At 37.6% G+C, this 14,204-nt stretch overlaps 1 protein-coding gene across 8 annotated transcripts in view; it reads left to right on the forward strand.

Moving 5' to 3' along the window:
• Window positions 1-14,204, forward strand: part of gramd1bb (GRAM domain containing 1Bb) — a 132,448-nt gene that overhangs the window by 37,295 nt on the left and 80,949 nt on the right. For all 8 annotated transcript variants that reach the window (XM_039647567.2, XM_039647568.2, XM_089135287.1 and 5 more), the window contains exon 2: window positions 6,521-7,566. In XM_039647567.2, coding sequence (XP_039503501.2) covers window positions 7,166-7,566 — 401 coding nt within the window. In that variant the 5' untranslated portion in view covers window positions 6,521-7,165. The remainder of the gene's footprint in view (window positions 1-6,520; window positions 7,567-14,204) is intronic.

The raw sequence follows: 14,204 nt of genomic DNA on the forward strand, positions 1-14,204 counted from the left end.
ATGAGTGAAATAAAGTTAGAATCAATATCAGCTTCTTAACTTGTAAAAAGTATCTTCCCGGATGGAAATGAAGGCACCAGTACAGTGTATAAATATGCCATTGTTTTAGGGTTATTGTTTTGAAGAGAGTAAGAGGAGGAAATCAATCTCTCTAGCTGACAGGATCTCTTCACTATCATGCCCAAGGTCATGACCTGTGACCTGGCTTGGTTTATAGGTGATAGTGAACATGTGACATTAGAAACTGCACAGACCACATGGGTGTTATGCACTGGATTACTGTACAGACATAAATGGAAAATATGATAAACTCGTGATAAACTGTACAGAATTCTGGATTGAAATGCTTTAGTTTTGGAGGTTGGTGTTTGGTACGGTACGCAGAGAGGGAGTGAGTGTTCGGCACATACACTCACACCACACACACACACACACACACACACACACACACAATGCTGACCTGAATGAAGAGGCAAGTGAAATGCCGGCTTGTGTTGTCGACTGTCCTGCTGGGATGTTTTCCAGGCCAACTTGTTGAAATTTCTACACATGGCAAGTTACATAACATTACATAAAAACAGGAATACAACTAGCTTGGAGTAACACAGTCTCATCCCAAAAAGTCATATAACTGACGTCTTGGGGCGTTTTTTGACCATACGTCAATATCCGCCTTTTTAGGGCCCCCTTAAACGTCGGTAGATGGCGATCCCGGGCCGTCATACAACTGACGCTTTACCTTTAACGTCAGTAAGGTGACGGGTTGGGTTTAGGGTTAGGTTTAGGTCTGGGGTAGAGTTAGGATCCCATAACCTCATCTACCGACGTTTAAGGGGGCCCTAAAAAGGCGAATATTGACGTATGGTCAAAAGACGTCCCAAAACGTCAGTAATATGACGTCTTGGGATGAGACCGGGTTGCTTGGAGGGTGTGGAGGAATGAACCTTTGTATCTGGTAACCTATTTCCTGTATACATTATAGAAAATATATATGTGAATTGAGAAACAATGGTATAAATCTGACAAGGGAATATGCTTGAGTTTAAACACCCTTTTTTGTCATGTACTTTAATGATAAATACAAACTTTTGAGCAGTCGTGGCCTACGACTAATGGTTAGAGACCCAGACTGGAAGTTTGCGGGTTTGATTATTTATATATATATATATATATATATATATATATATGAAGAGTTCAGATGCAAAAGCATCCAAGTGCCATTTGAAATTTTCTTCTAGAATTATAATTTTTTTATCAAGCTTGTATATTTAAGTTCAGTGATTTCACTTAAATGGCAATGATAATTACCTAGTAATTGTTATTTAAGTGAAATTACTGAACTTAAATATACAAGTTTGATAAAAATCATCATTAAAGAAGAAAATTTCAAATGGCATTTAGAGGCTTTTGCATCTGAACTCTTCATATATATATCAATCAATCAATCAACGTTTATTTCTATAGCGCTTTACACAACCGTCAGGAATCCAAAGTGCTTCACATCATAAAAGTAATAAAACATGATAAAACAGCCCAATATACAAGTATAGATACATATAACAACATAAACAAGAAAAGGACATTGTCCCACCACTACTGCGTATTAAAAGCCATTCTAAATAAGTGGGTTTTAAGTTTAGATCTAAAAGTAGTTTAATCCGTAATAGTGCGAATATCAAGGGGTAGCTTGTTCCAGAGTCTCGGTGCAGCAACAGCAAATGATATATATATATATATATATATATATATATATATACGCACACAGGGGTTAAAGTGGGCCAGAATGGTCCGGCACCTCAGATAAATTAATAAATAAATAGATTCATTATTAATCTCAACGAATCTCGCTGGTCCTGAGATGGGCCGACCGGCAGACCAACCTCCCTCCTTCCCTGCTAAACGACATTTAGACCTTTGTTGTCCCTTGCCACTGTTCTACAAAATCAGCAGTATTATTAACAGCACTGTATTATTAATTATTAATTATTTTTGAAACTGTGTTATATTAATTATTTTTGAATTACAGTTATGGCAGTCCATTTTTTACATTACACCTACAATGTTATCATTTTGTAATTAATTTTATATTACCATATTAAACTATATTAAATAATAATTTCAAAAATATATAATTTTTACATTATAATTGTAGTATGATTTTTTACATTTCAGTAATGAGATTGTGATTAAGAGTTAATAATACACTGATAATTATACAATGCTAAATGTATTTTTATGTATATTTTATGGACATACTATATTTAAACAGACACCTAAAAGTGTCATTGCCAGATATATAAGAGAAAACCCAAAGCTCAATGAGTGAGCTATTGATTTTGTGAGTATTTCCTCTGTTTTATCAGTTTCATCAGCATCTCGTCTGCTTACAGTTTATCCTCCAGTGGTTGGTCTGGATTTTACTTGAATCAGTTTCTGTTTTACACATTTTCTGCATGATTTATGTTCGCCTCTTCCAGGTTCTGGCACATGTCCCTTGTGTCTTTATACTTTATCTCTCATCTTCCATTAAACACTTTCTAATTATAGCTTGTCAAATTAGTAATTTGACACACAGTATTACACAGCAGTTTCCCTCTGCATCAACTCGTCTGCTGAATCGTGTGGATGTGTTGGGAACTACATTAGGGGTTACAGGACATCAAGCAGAATGAGGTTTCTCTCTCAGCCTTTCATCACATGACCTTGATGAGCAATCAGTGGCAAACTCCTGCGGTAAATCTCCACAGAGACTCGTCATCATGTAGACAGATGCATTAATAGAGCTTAAATACTTCAGGTGTTTCATCTGAATACACTCTAATCGTTACTAGAATCTAGGGAGCGACAGATATAATAAAAACGAAGAATGAACTGTCAGCTGTTCTGTGTACAACATTCAAAGGCTTGATGAGATAAATCTCTTCGAAAAGAAATTAAGGTTTTTGATGAAAACATTCCAGCATTTTTCTCCATATAATGCTTTACTGGTAACCAAACGGTTCAAGGTCCAAAAGACACTTTCAGTGCAAACTGCAAACTGTTCAAAGGGCTTTAAACAATTCCAGACAATGAATAAGGGTCTTATCTAGCGAAACGATCGCTCATTTAATAAATAAATAACAAAGTTTAAGTTTTATAAGCTCAAATGCTCGCCTCGCTCTGTTCTGTGATGCGCGTTCGTGACTCTCCTGTTCGAACTCGTTCATCAAAATGAACAAATCTTTTTTTCGAGTCATTTGGTTCATTCAACGAACGAAACGAACGAATTGACTCTGAAAAACAGGAATTGACTCGTCCGAACAGGAGAGTCACGAACGCGCATCACAGAACAGAGCAAGGCGACCATTTGAGCTTATAAAACTTAAACTTTGTTAATTATTTTTTAAATGAGCGATCGTTTCGCTTGATCTTCGTCTGGAATCGTTTAAAGCCCTTTGAACAGTTTGCAGTTTAAAGTGTCTTTTGGACCTTTATAAGTCCATTATATGGAGAAAAATCCTGGAATGTTTTCATCAAAAACCTGAATTTCTTTTCGACTGAAGAAAGAATGACATTTATATCTTGGATGACATGGGGGTGAGTAAATTATCAGCAAAGGTTTTTTGATAAGTGAACTACTCCTTTACTATAACATAGGGCAGAATCGTATCCTTCAGGTTAGCTATTTTATTAATGGGGTTTTAATATAATTTTTCTTCGTTCACATGACCTTGGTTATATAAAGCTGTTCCAAGTTATTCGATTTTGTTGAAGGATGACGGTAATGTGAGTTGGTGTCTTCAACATATTGTAATGAACCGCACTCTTGATATATCTCAGATCCCAGCAGGAGGATCTTCTCCTCTTTCACAGTAAATTATTTATTCACATTTATAGGTTGTCAGTCTGTAATTTTCACTGGGCGGAACTGACAGGATATGATGTTTAAGTCCCTCAATTGTTACTTGTTAAACTTCCATACTAGTGTGCTAAACTATATGTTCAATATGCATTTAGGACACTTTTAAATCTGGATAAAAACAGGTTTCTATATTGTATAAACTCTATGAATGGACTAAACTGTACAGTTCTCTGGAATACTTGTTTCTGATTGGTCGGTCATTAGTCTGCTTGTGTATATAGGATACCATTCAAAAGTTTATGGTTAGTTTAAGTTCATTTTTAAGTCTCCATAACTGCATTTATTTCATCAAAAATTCAGGGAAAAAACAGTCATTTCATTTTGTGTGCTTCAGCTTGTATTTAACCCAGGCTTTTGAAGATTTTGTAGGTTTAGAAGTTTTGGTGCAAAAAAAGTGTTTCACACCTGTTTTTCAAGTCTGTGGTGTAATTGATCTGAATTATTTTGAGACAACTGTCACGAAGATATTTTCTGATTGCATTTGCATATCTATTTTCTTTACTTGCCAGCACCCATTCATTTTGCTTGTTGCAAACATATTTGCATATTTTTCAGGCAAAAGGAAGGGGTAACTTTATTTTCCCCAGGTGTCTGTTCTATAATGCTCATAAAGTCTTATAACTTTAGGATAATTGAGATACTGTTATAGTTGCTATTAATATGTGATTTATATTTTTTGGGTTAATATTTTCCAGTCAACTTTTTCCCAGTAGCAACACCGCACCTCTAGTTCACACATATTATAAGAATAATAATTTCACGTGTGATTCTGTTAATGAGAGAGAGGAAGAGAAGCGAGGTTATAGCAGCGATAGCCTTCAGTGTCAGTCTTGACACAATGACACAGCCTCTCATCTCAAAGAAACCCAATCCTGTCACTATCTGTCAACAGTTCGCTCGCAACCTGACAGCGGCTTCTTGCTGTTCGGCAGGGAAATGTGGAACGGGATTGCTAACATTAGACATATTCTCCTCTGATTTGCAATTTGCATATTGGTCTAGTTGCTTCATGTTAAAGTAATCAGATGCTGGTGTCAGTTGTGATTTGGTGTATGGCCTTCTGATTTGTGTGCCGTAGGCCTGAGCAGCTCAGTGGAAGTGATTGTTTAAATATTGGATGTCAACTGGATTGTATTTGTGTTTCTCAGTACTGGGTCAGCGGTCAGGGTGTTTGGCCTGCGGGCTCTTTAAACGACTCTCATTGGGCCGTTTACTCTAGTCATGCTTTTGTTTGCACTATCTAGTCCTTTATCACTTTCGTCTCTATTCTCGTTCAACTGAACACTACACCCCCCCAACACACACACAGAGACACACCCCATCCAGTATAGTAGTGTGATTTATAGTAAAACCACAGTGCCATGCCTCAAATCTGGTTAATTGAACTTTATTTTTCAGTTTGAGGTTATTCCCAAAATAACTAGGGCTGGGTAATAAATATCAATTTCTCGATATTAATCGATTCTCATTTTTACGAACCGATATCGACTCTTAAATCTCAAGAATCGATTAGTCATCCTGTTTCATTTGAATGAATGGGACATTGTATCGCGGCTGCGCGCATCCAAAAAAACGCATTAATCTTTGTCCTTTGTTACTATTGATATGAAACAAAGTCTTGATTTTCAAATCACGTCCATTTTCTTTACAAATTCGAAAACATAAATAAGGTTTTGGCGCTGTGGCGTGAGATTGCGAATTACAGCGCAAAATAAACATGAATGAGCATCTGAAAGTGTGTTAAAAGATATTATAGATATTACGTATCATGTCACATTGATTCGCTCAATCAGCGTTTTAACCGTGGAAAGACGTCAGTTAAACAGCTTGTAATCAATGTCATGTATCGTCATATTTACCTCAGAAAACCCACATAAACTCGTTAGTCAGCTAGAAAAAAAAATAACTCTAGAGAGGAGCATTTTGCTAAATATATACACCATATTACATATGCATTATAATCTTAATGTTCTTCAATATTTAATGCGTATTTGAATAAATCTGCCAAGTTTTTATGACAGCCACCATTTAAATGTTTATATTTCATATAATCTTCTTATTATAAAAATAAATAAAAGTGTAATTTAAGTGTTTGTAAAGCTACAAAACAGTTCATTATTACCTTCATATTAGGCTAATGAAGCCTAGTAGGCTACAACTAGACTCCCATAGTTTACAGCATTAGTTAAGAGATTGGATTCCCTTGAGAAAAATGGCCATTTATTGTAACTGATATCCAAAATAATCGATATTGAATAAAATCGTAATCGAAATCGAATCGAATTGCAAGCTTGTGAATCGAAATCGAATCGAATTGTGAAATTTGTCTCTGAAAAAAAGTCATTCCAACCCTGAATGAACAGTTCTTTCAACCAACCTAGCATGCTTTGGATGACAATATTGAAACTAGTCGACAGAATAAATTCAAACTGTACTGCTTTCAGAGTATGTATGCATGTGCACACCTCATTTGCTGATTTATCTCTGTGTTTGGTGATGCATCTTGTCCTTGTGACTGTTTGTGGCTTTGTATGTATTTTTAACAATATCTTTGTGTTAAACACTTAGTCACCGGTGTCCTAGTTACCTGGCATCCTATCACCTTACTCTAATCTTTAGGCTGTGGTGTGTGTCGGAAGATTGAGATGCGGGTCATTGTGGGAACGGCAACCTCAGGAACGTGAATTCCTGCTCCGGACATTCCCAACCGTCTTCAGGCTTGTTGTCGGACAACCGGCGTGTACAACTCAGGAGAGAGTCTTTTCACACAACACACAAGGCAATTGAGATCATTGAGTTTTTATGCTTGTGTTTGTGTGTGTGAGACCGTCTCGTACCTGCGGGGAGTACTGTTACACCGATAGCCACCCCTTATGCATGTTTCATCTGCTGGGAGGAGAACTGAGCCTTCCTTTGTCATCTAATACGTCCAGTCCACCAGCTGTAGGCCTCAAACACTCTTTGTCCACCCAAACACCATCAGGTGCTCTTTGTCAGTTCAAAGTGTAGCTAAAACAAGAAGGGAAGAGCCCCGGATTCTCAAGCAATCGTCAAGAACGTGTTCAGCACAGGACTGGATGTTTGACTTTTGACCAAAGTACGTTTTGTGCTCCGGCTCTTTACAGACGATCCACTTAACACCTCCGTTTCCTCTTGAATCTTTAACTCGGTCGGTTTGGCAGATAGCCTCTCACCCAGACCGGGCTACGTCTCAATTTAGCGTCTTAACGGTGATCGCAGCGGCAGGGGTGGTGAGTTTGGAGCATGACGGACACCCTTCGACCACCATCCCTCCAGGTGCACGTCCCCCGGGACGATCCCGGCCATGGAGAGGAGCAGGGCGGAGGCGGAGGAGGTCACGACAGCCTCGTCTGGTCCAACTCGTCCACCCCCACCCTGCGGCGCCGACGGTTTAAGATGAGGCGAATGAAAAAGCTGCCCAGTGAGCGGGAACGGCTTGAGAACGGGCTACTGTGGCAGCCAGGGTCACGCTCGGCTTCCAAGGAGTACCTTCAGCTGCCCTCCATCGAGATCACGCCGTCCAGCGACGAGGACGCGGGCTGGTCCAACAGCTCCACCCCGAGCGCCTCGCCCCGGCGCAAACGCTTCCTGCTTCGCAAGTGGCTCAAGGTGCGAGAGAAGAAGGAGCAAGGCAGTGAGAGCAGGTTGGTGTTTCTGGAGATATAAACATACACCTCTCAATTGGTGATTCATAGCAGGAGTTACTACATAGCCCAGATACAAGGTAAAACGATTATTTATTATAAATACCACTATACATAATCTATACGATATCGATTCTTAAATCTCAAGAATCGATTAGTCATCCTGTTTCATTTGAATGAATGGGATATTGTATCGTGGCTGCGCGCATCCAAAAAAACGCAATAATCTTTGTCCTTTGTTACTATTGATATGAAACAAAGTCTCAATTTTGAAATTACGTCCATTTTCTTTAGAAATTCAAAAACATAAATAGCGTTTTGGCGCTGTGGCGTGAGATCGCTCTGGCAGCGCTGATCTCTCTTCCAGCTTAATAATACCAGTTACAGCGCAAAATAAACATGAATGAGCATCTGAAAGTGTGTTAAAAGATAGAGTACAACTTATCGAAATCCGTATTATAAATACCACTATACATAATCGATATATTTTTAAAAACACGACAAAAAAATGTACTTGCTGTAGATCTTAAAGGGCCCTATCTTGCTCTCGGCGCAATTGACTTTGTACACCGACGCATGTATCATTCCTATTTTGCACCCGCGCAAAGCGGACTTTTCCCTGCACAGACACACGTCGGTAAACTAGGAAAGGAACTTACGCTCCCTGGGCGGGTCGGCGCAAAAAGGAGGCGTGTTTCGGCGCAAACAATCCCTAGTGCTATTTTGCACTTCCAGAAAGCTATTGCGCCACTGACCAGAAAAAACCCAGACTGATCTCATGAAGTAGCGTGTGTATGACACGCCAATTCGTATTTCCATTTTTGGCGTGCTATCAAGACGCATAATCGCCTTTCAGCGTGTTCATGAACGCCGTTGACTTAACGTTATATAAATATATGACTTACCTCAACCCCGTCCCTAAACCTAACCGTCACTGGGGTTAATGGCATTTATGACTGTTCCCTTACCATCCTAGGTAAAAAAAAAGATATGACTTACCTCAACCCCATCCCTAAACTTAACCGTCACTGGGGTTAATGGCATTTATGACTGGAGATTTGACTGCGTGTACGGACACGCGGAATGACGCGGACGTTAATGGCGTAGACATACACGCATACACGCGGATAGCTCAAAATGCGTAGAGATAACACGCCACCTGACTCGAAAGTGGCGTGTATGTTTACGCAAAAGTCATGATGTCATGTTGAAAAACCTGGTCTAAAGTCAGTGGCGTGTTGCGTGTTGTTCATAATGCTATTTTAAGCACGCATGCTTGGCCATAATGTAGCGGGTGTACAACGCACACATACACTTTGATTCTCTCATCAACACAGATGCAGCAGTTTTTATTTTTGCAAATCATACATTATAACAAGGAAACATATTAACACACTAGGTAAATCATTATGGTGTCCATGAAGATGTAAAAAAATGTAGGCCTAAATCTAAAACCATTTTGATTAATATTCGCTTTGAAAGACCTTCTTGTTTATTTATTTTTTTGTTTTTGCACATCAACATCTCATATCATGAGAAAATACAATTTAAACAAAATGATTTTTTTTTTCTATGAGGGGTATTTACTTTATAACAAACTGAACAAAACTGATTTAAACCAGAAACCATGATCTTGTGTAGCTAATTCTGTAGGGATCGGCTTAGCTCTATATGTTGGATATTAATTGCACAATCAGTAAGGATTTTAGTAATAATAATGATTTTACTTTATTCGGTCCCACTTTATATTAAGTGGCTTTAAGTACTATGTACTTACATTTAAAAATAAGTACAATGTACTTATTGTGCTCATGTTGTATTGTAAATCACTTTTGGTGCTATTGAGGTGGGATACAGGTAAGGTTAGGGACAGGTGTGGTGGTATGGGTAGGTTTAAGGGTAGGTTTAAGTGTAAGGGATGGGTCAGCTGTGTAATTACAGATGTAATTACATAAATTAATTACGGCTGTAATTACATGCTGGTATTTTTTAAATATAAGTACAATGTAAAAACATGTATGTACACAATAAGTCCATTGTATTAAATTATTAATTTAAATGTAAGTACATGGTACTTAAAGCCACTTAATATAAAGTGGGACCCTTTATTCATTTATTTCAGATTTTGTGTACGTTCTTCTTTTAGTGTTTATTATAAATCTTTTTGTATCATGCATCTTTGTGGTTTTATGGTTAATCTTGAAACTTGTCAAGTTGCTGCACAGAGAATTGAAAGTTTAACTTGCTGAATGCAATAAAATGTTCACGATCACCTGATGGTGGTTTATTGATGATAATGATCAACTCACAATAGATTATCCCTCTTATTACATGGCTGGGTACTAAAAAAAATAGTTAAAGGAGTAGTTCACTATTAAAAAAACTTTTGCTGATAATTTACTCACCCCCATGTCATCCAAGATGTCTTCAGTTGAAAAGAAATTAAGGTTTTTGATGAAAAGGAGCATTCCAGGATTTTCTCCATATAACGGACTTCATTATGGCCAAATGAGACTAATATGGAGGGGAAGGAGGCAGGATTGAGTACTAGGTACAGGGAAGCAATCTTTAACAGTCCAGGATAGGGTTCACTGACAGAGATATGTAACTCTTGCCTTGCTTGCTGCTTTGACAGTCATTTTCAGTAGGAGGTTGAAAAGCCACAAAAACTCATTCGGCTGTGATATTAAAAAATATATTCGTTTTTTTGTCACAGTTGATTTGCATCATTTTGCATCAGGTTCCAGCCAGAGGTAAATATTGTAGGTTCAGTCCTTGGCAGAAAGTATGTCCTTGAGCAATGCACGTCTATCCCGGGATCTCCGGCACTCAGTGCTGCTTTCTTTGAACAAAATAGGGCTGCTAAACGGAAACTAATAAATGTTTCTTTAGAGAAGAGCCCATAATGTTATTTAGTGGTTCGAATTGAATTTTGTGGCTCATTTAAAACGTTGAGAGGGAAATAAATTCGATTACAAAGTCTGTGTTGCCCGTGTGAAGGAGATGTCCGTTTAAAGCTAATATGATTTCAAACCAGGTTTTATTGAGTGTGGGAGAAAATGTGACAGAAGAGAGCCAGAGAAAGTGTGATGTAGAGAGGAGACTTCTCTTTTTTCTTTTCTTTTCTCTTCTTTTCTTTATAAAGCACCTGCAGACCAAAGTGCTGTACAATCAGCTGGATAAAACAAACAACACATAAAAACAACATGCGACTTACAAATACAGATACTAGCCCAAACTCTCAAAGGCTAAAGACAAACATAATTTTAACACCGGTTTTAAATACATATAAAGAAGTGATCTCTCTTAGTTCAAGAGGCAGACTATTCCAAAGCCTCGAACCTGCAATATCAAAGGCCTGATCACCTTTTAACCTTAAATGAGATTGAGGGACAGAGAGCAGTGATTTATTATTTGATCTTAAAGGGTAACTAAACCCATGGTCAGAGCCTGACTCCACCTACTGGCAATATTTGAAAATGCTGAAAAAGTGGGCAGACCCCAGCGGAGATATGAAATAGATGCTAAAACACTCTCTCCTGATCGTTTTCAATACTCACAATTCCAACTCCTGACTCCCTACAGTGGTTTTGACGACACAAGATAGTTTTTATATTGCCAAGGGCGTAGCTCGCGTGGTGAGCGCTTCACTCAATGTTTTCTGGTCGTTTATTCTGTGCACTCCTATGTTCATTTAGTATATTTTAGTGTCACCCACTCGGCAGCCAATAATGATTTGTTGTTTTCTTTAGTTTATTGGTTGTGTACATTTGTTGTGTTGTCTTTGTTCATTATAGCAGATTTGTACAAAGTTCAAGTCAAGACCCCTAGACAAACCCTCACAGTTTCAAATTAACCAGATGATGTAAGATCAGATCATGTTAATATTGTGGAAACAAACTGGAAACACAAGACTCTGCATTGTGCTTACTGACCTTTAGACCGTAAAGCCAGAAGCAAACTACAGTACATCAATAAAACCACTAGTCTTATACCAATTGGATGTTTAATGTTCAGTAAAACTTTTCTATTTAAAATTATTTAATTTATTTCTTGTGAAACAGACCTAAACATGCATAATATATTGCATATATGGCAAACCTGTATACTGTATAAAGGACACAGTATATGTGATGTGACACCCGCTAGATAAATGACTGAAACATTCAGCACTTTTAAGCAACCAATTTTTAATAAATCCTTAAGATGATTCGGTCTTCAGTTTTGAAGTAGTTATTTAACAGAATCATGTTTTATTCCATTTTAGGAGATGGTACATAAGGCATGCGATTTGAAAGGAATAACAGATGTACACTATACAGTTATATAATGCATGCTCATTTTTAATATCTTCTCTCAATTATTAATCAAGCAAAATGAAAGATATTAATCATATATGAGGTTTTTAGACTGATTTGATGGGTTGAGTATATTTGTTGAATTGAGTGTTCCTGTAGCACACAGGAAAGTGCTCAAATCGCTCTTCATCATTGATCATTGCCTTTCAAATGATCTGAGAAAATCCCTCTTCCAACAAAGTGTTAATAACAGTTTGAAGAAATATCGTAATATGGTGATCAGTTCAGTTCTGGCGCCTCCATCTCAACATACTCAACGCCTGTACATTCACACATCACATGTGGAGTTAAAAGTTCATTATTTGCCTGTGCATTAAAGCTTTGCTGGTTAAACATTTCATACGGTTTTAACTAACATGCGCTTTTCTGAGCGCGTACACCCGAAGCACACACACTTAAACGTCAAACAGTGCCTGCTTACTGGACTAAGTTATCTTTCAAGTCTTATTGCGCTAATACTAGTGTTGGGTTTGAGTCCACCTTTGTCGAGTCCAAGTCCTTAACAATCGAGTCCAAGTCCGAGTCCAAAGAGGGCCGAGTCCGTTTTTGAATAATGTGTCCTTTAGTGCCCAGACTCGACTGGACTCAGACATTTTTCTGAGTCTAAAATGTCAAGTCGGAGTTTATTTAAAATTGGACTCGAGTCCTAGTTCGAGTACCCCAACTCTAGCTAATACTGTCAAATACACACAAGGTATGCATAAACACAGTTGGTTATGTGTCTAAAGTGAAAACATTTGAGTTAAAATAGGGTGCGTGTCCATTAGATGCGCTGGTCTTAAAGTGACAGTCGCCCAATAGTAAACATGCTTGTCCTTAAAGGGGTCATATAATGCCATTTTCATATCAGAAGTTTGTAATAGAATTGAATTAATAATTCTCATTAGTATTGTTAGAAAACACTCATTTTAGCTGGTCAAAAACAGCTCAGTTTTTAGCACGTCTTTTCGGTGCATATGCCTTTAAATGATAATGAGCTATGCTCCGCCCCGTTTTGACACAACTCAGGTGGAGTGTTGCCTTGACAACAGTTAAGGGTATATTTTGGAGAAAATATGGCAGTGGGAGTCTCTGAGGACACCGTATCAGTTTGAACCGGAGTCGCACCCGGATAAAGATGATGATGGCCACAAAGAAGTTCGACAATTAAGGCTCGAACAGGACGTTTCTGAATGGTTGGTTAACGTAATGTCACTTTGATCTATCTTTGTGTACTGGCAGGGTAACATTAGAGTAACTTAGTGAGATGTACGAACACTCTGTTTACTACAAATTTCACAATTCGATTCGATTTCGATTCACAAGCTTGCAATTCGATTCGATTTCGATTATGATTCGATTCAGTATTTATTATTTTGGATATCAGTTACAATAAATGGCCATTTATCTCAAGGGAATCAAATCTCTTAAATGCTGTAAACTATGGGAGTCTAGTTGTAGCCTATAGACTTCATTAGCATAATATGAAGGTAATAATGAACTGTTTTGTAGCTATACAAACACTTAAATTACACTTTTATTTATTTTTATAATAAGAAGATTATATGAAATATAAACATTTAAATGGTGGCTGTCATAAAACTTGCCAGATTTATTCAAATACGCATTAAATATTAAAGAACATTAAGATTATAATGCATATGTAATATGGTGTATATATTTAGCAAAATGCTCCTCTCTAGAGTTATTTTTTTTTCTAGCTGACTAACGAGTTGATGTGGGTTTTCTGAGGTAAATATGACGATGACATTGATTACAAGCTGTTTAATTGACGTCTTTCCACGGTTGAAACGCTGATTGAGCGAATCAATGTGACATGATACGGATTTCGATAAGTTGTACTCTATCTTTTAACACTCTTTCAGATGCTCATTCATGTTTATTTGGCGCTGTGACTGGTATTATTAAGCCGGAAGAGAGATCAGCGCTGCTGCTTTTCTTCAGCTTCTCTTGATCTCACGCCACAGCGCCAAAACGTTATTTATGTTTTTGAATTTCTAAAGAAAATGGACGTATTTTGAAAATTGAGACTTTGTTTTATATCAATAGTAACAAAGGACAAAGATTAATGCGATTTTTTTTTTTGGATGCGCGCAGCCGCGATACAATGTCCCATTCATTCAAATGAAACAGATATCGGTTCGTAAAAATGAGAATCGATTAATATCGAGAAATCGATATTTATTACCCAGCCCCAGTGTTTACTGATGTATACATACTCAGTTTGTAATAACACAATAACCATAACGCGTTGTTCACTATAAAGAGGGATTATGAATT

The sequence above is a fragment of the Pimephales promelas genome, chromosome 10, assembly GCF_988280905.1.
Source record: "Pimephales promelas chromosome 10, fPimPro1.hap1.1, whole genome shotgun sequence".
Taxonomy (NCBI): domain Eukaryota; kingdom Metazoa; phylum Chordata; class Actinopteri; order Cypriniformes; family Leuciscidae; genus Pimephales; species Pimephales promelas.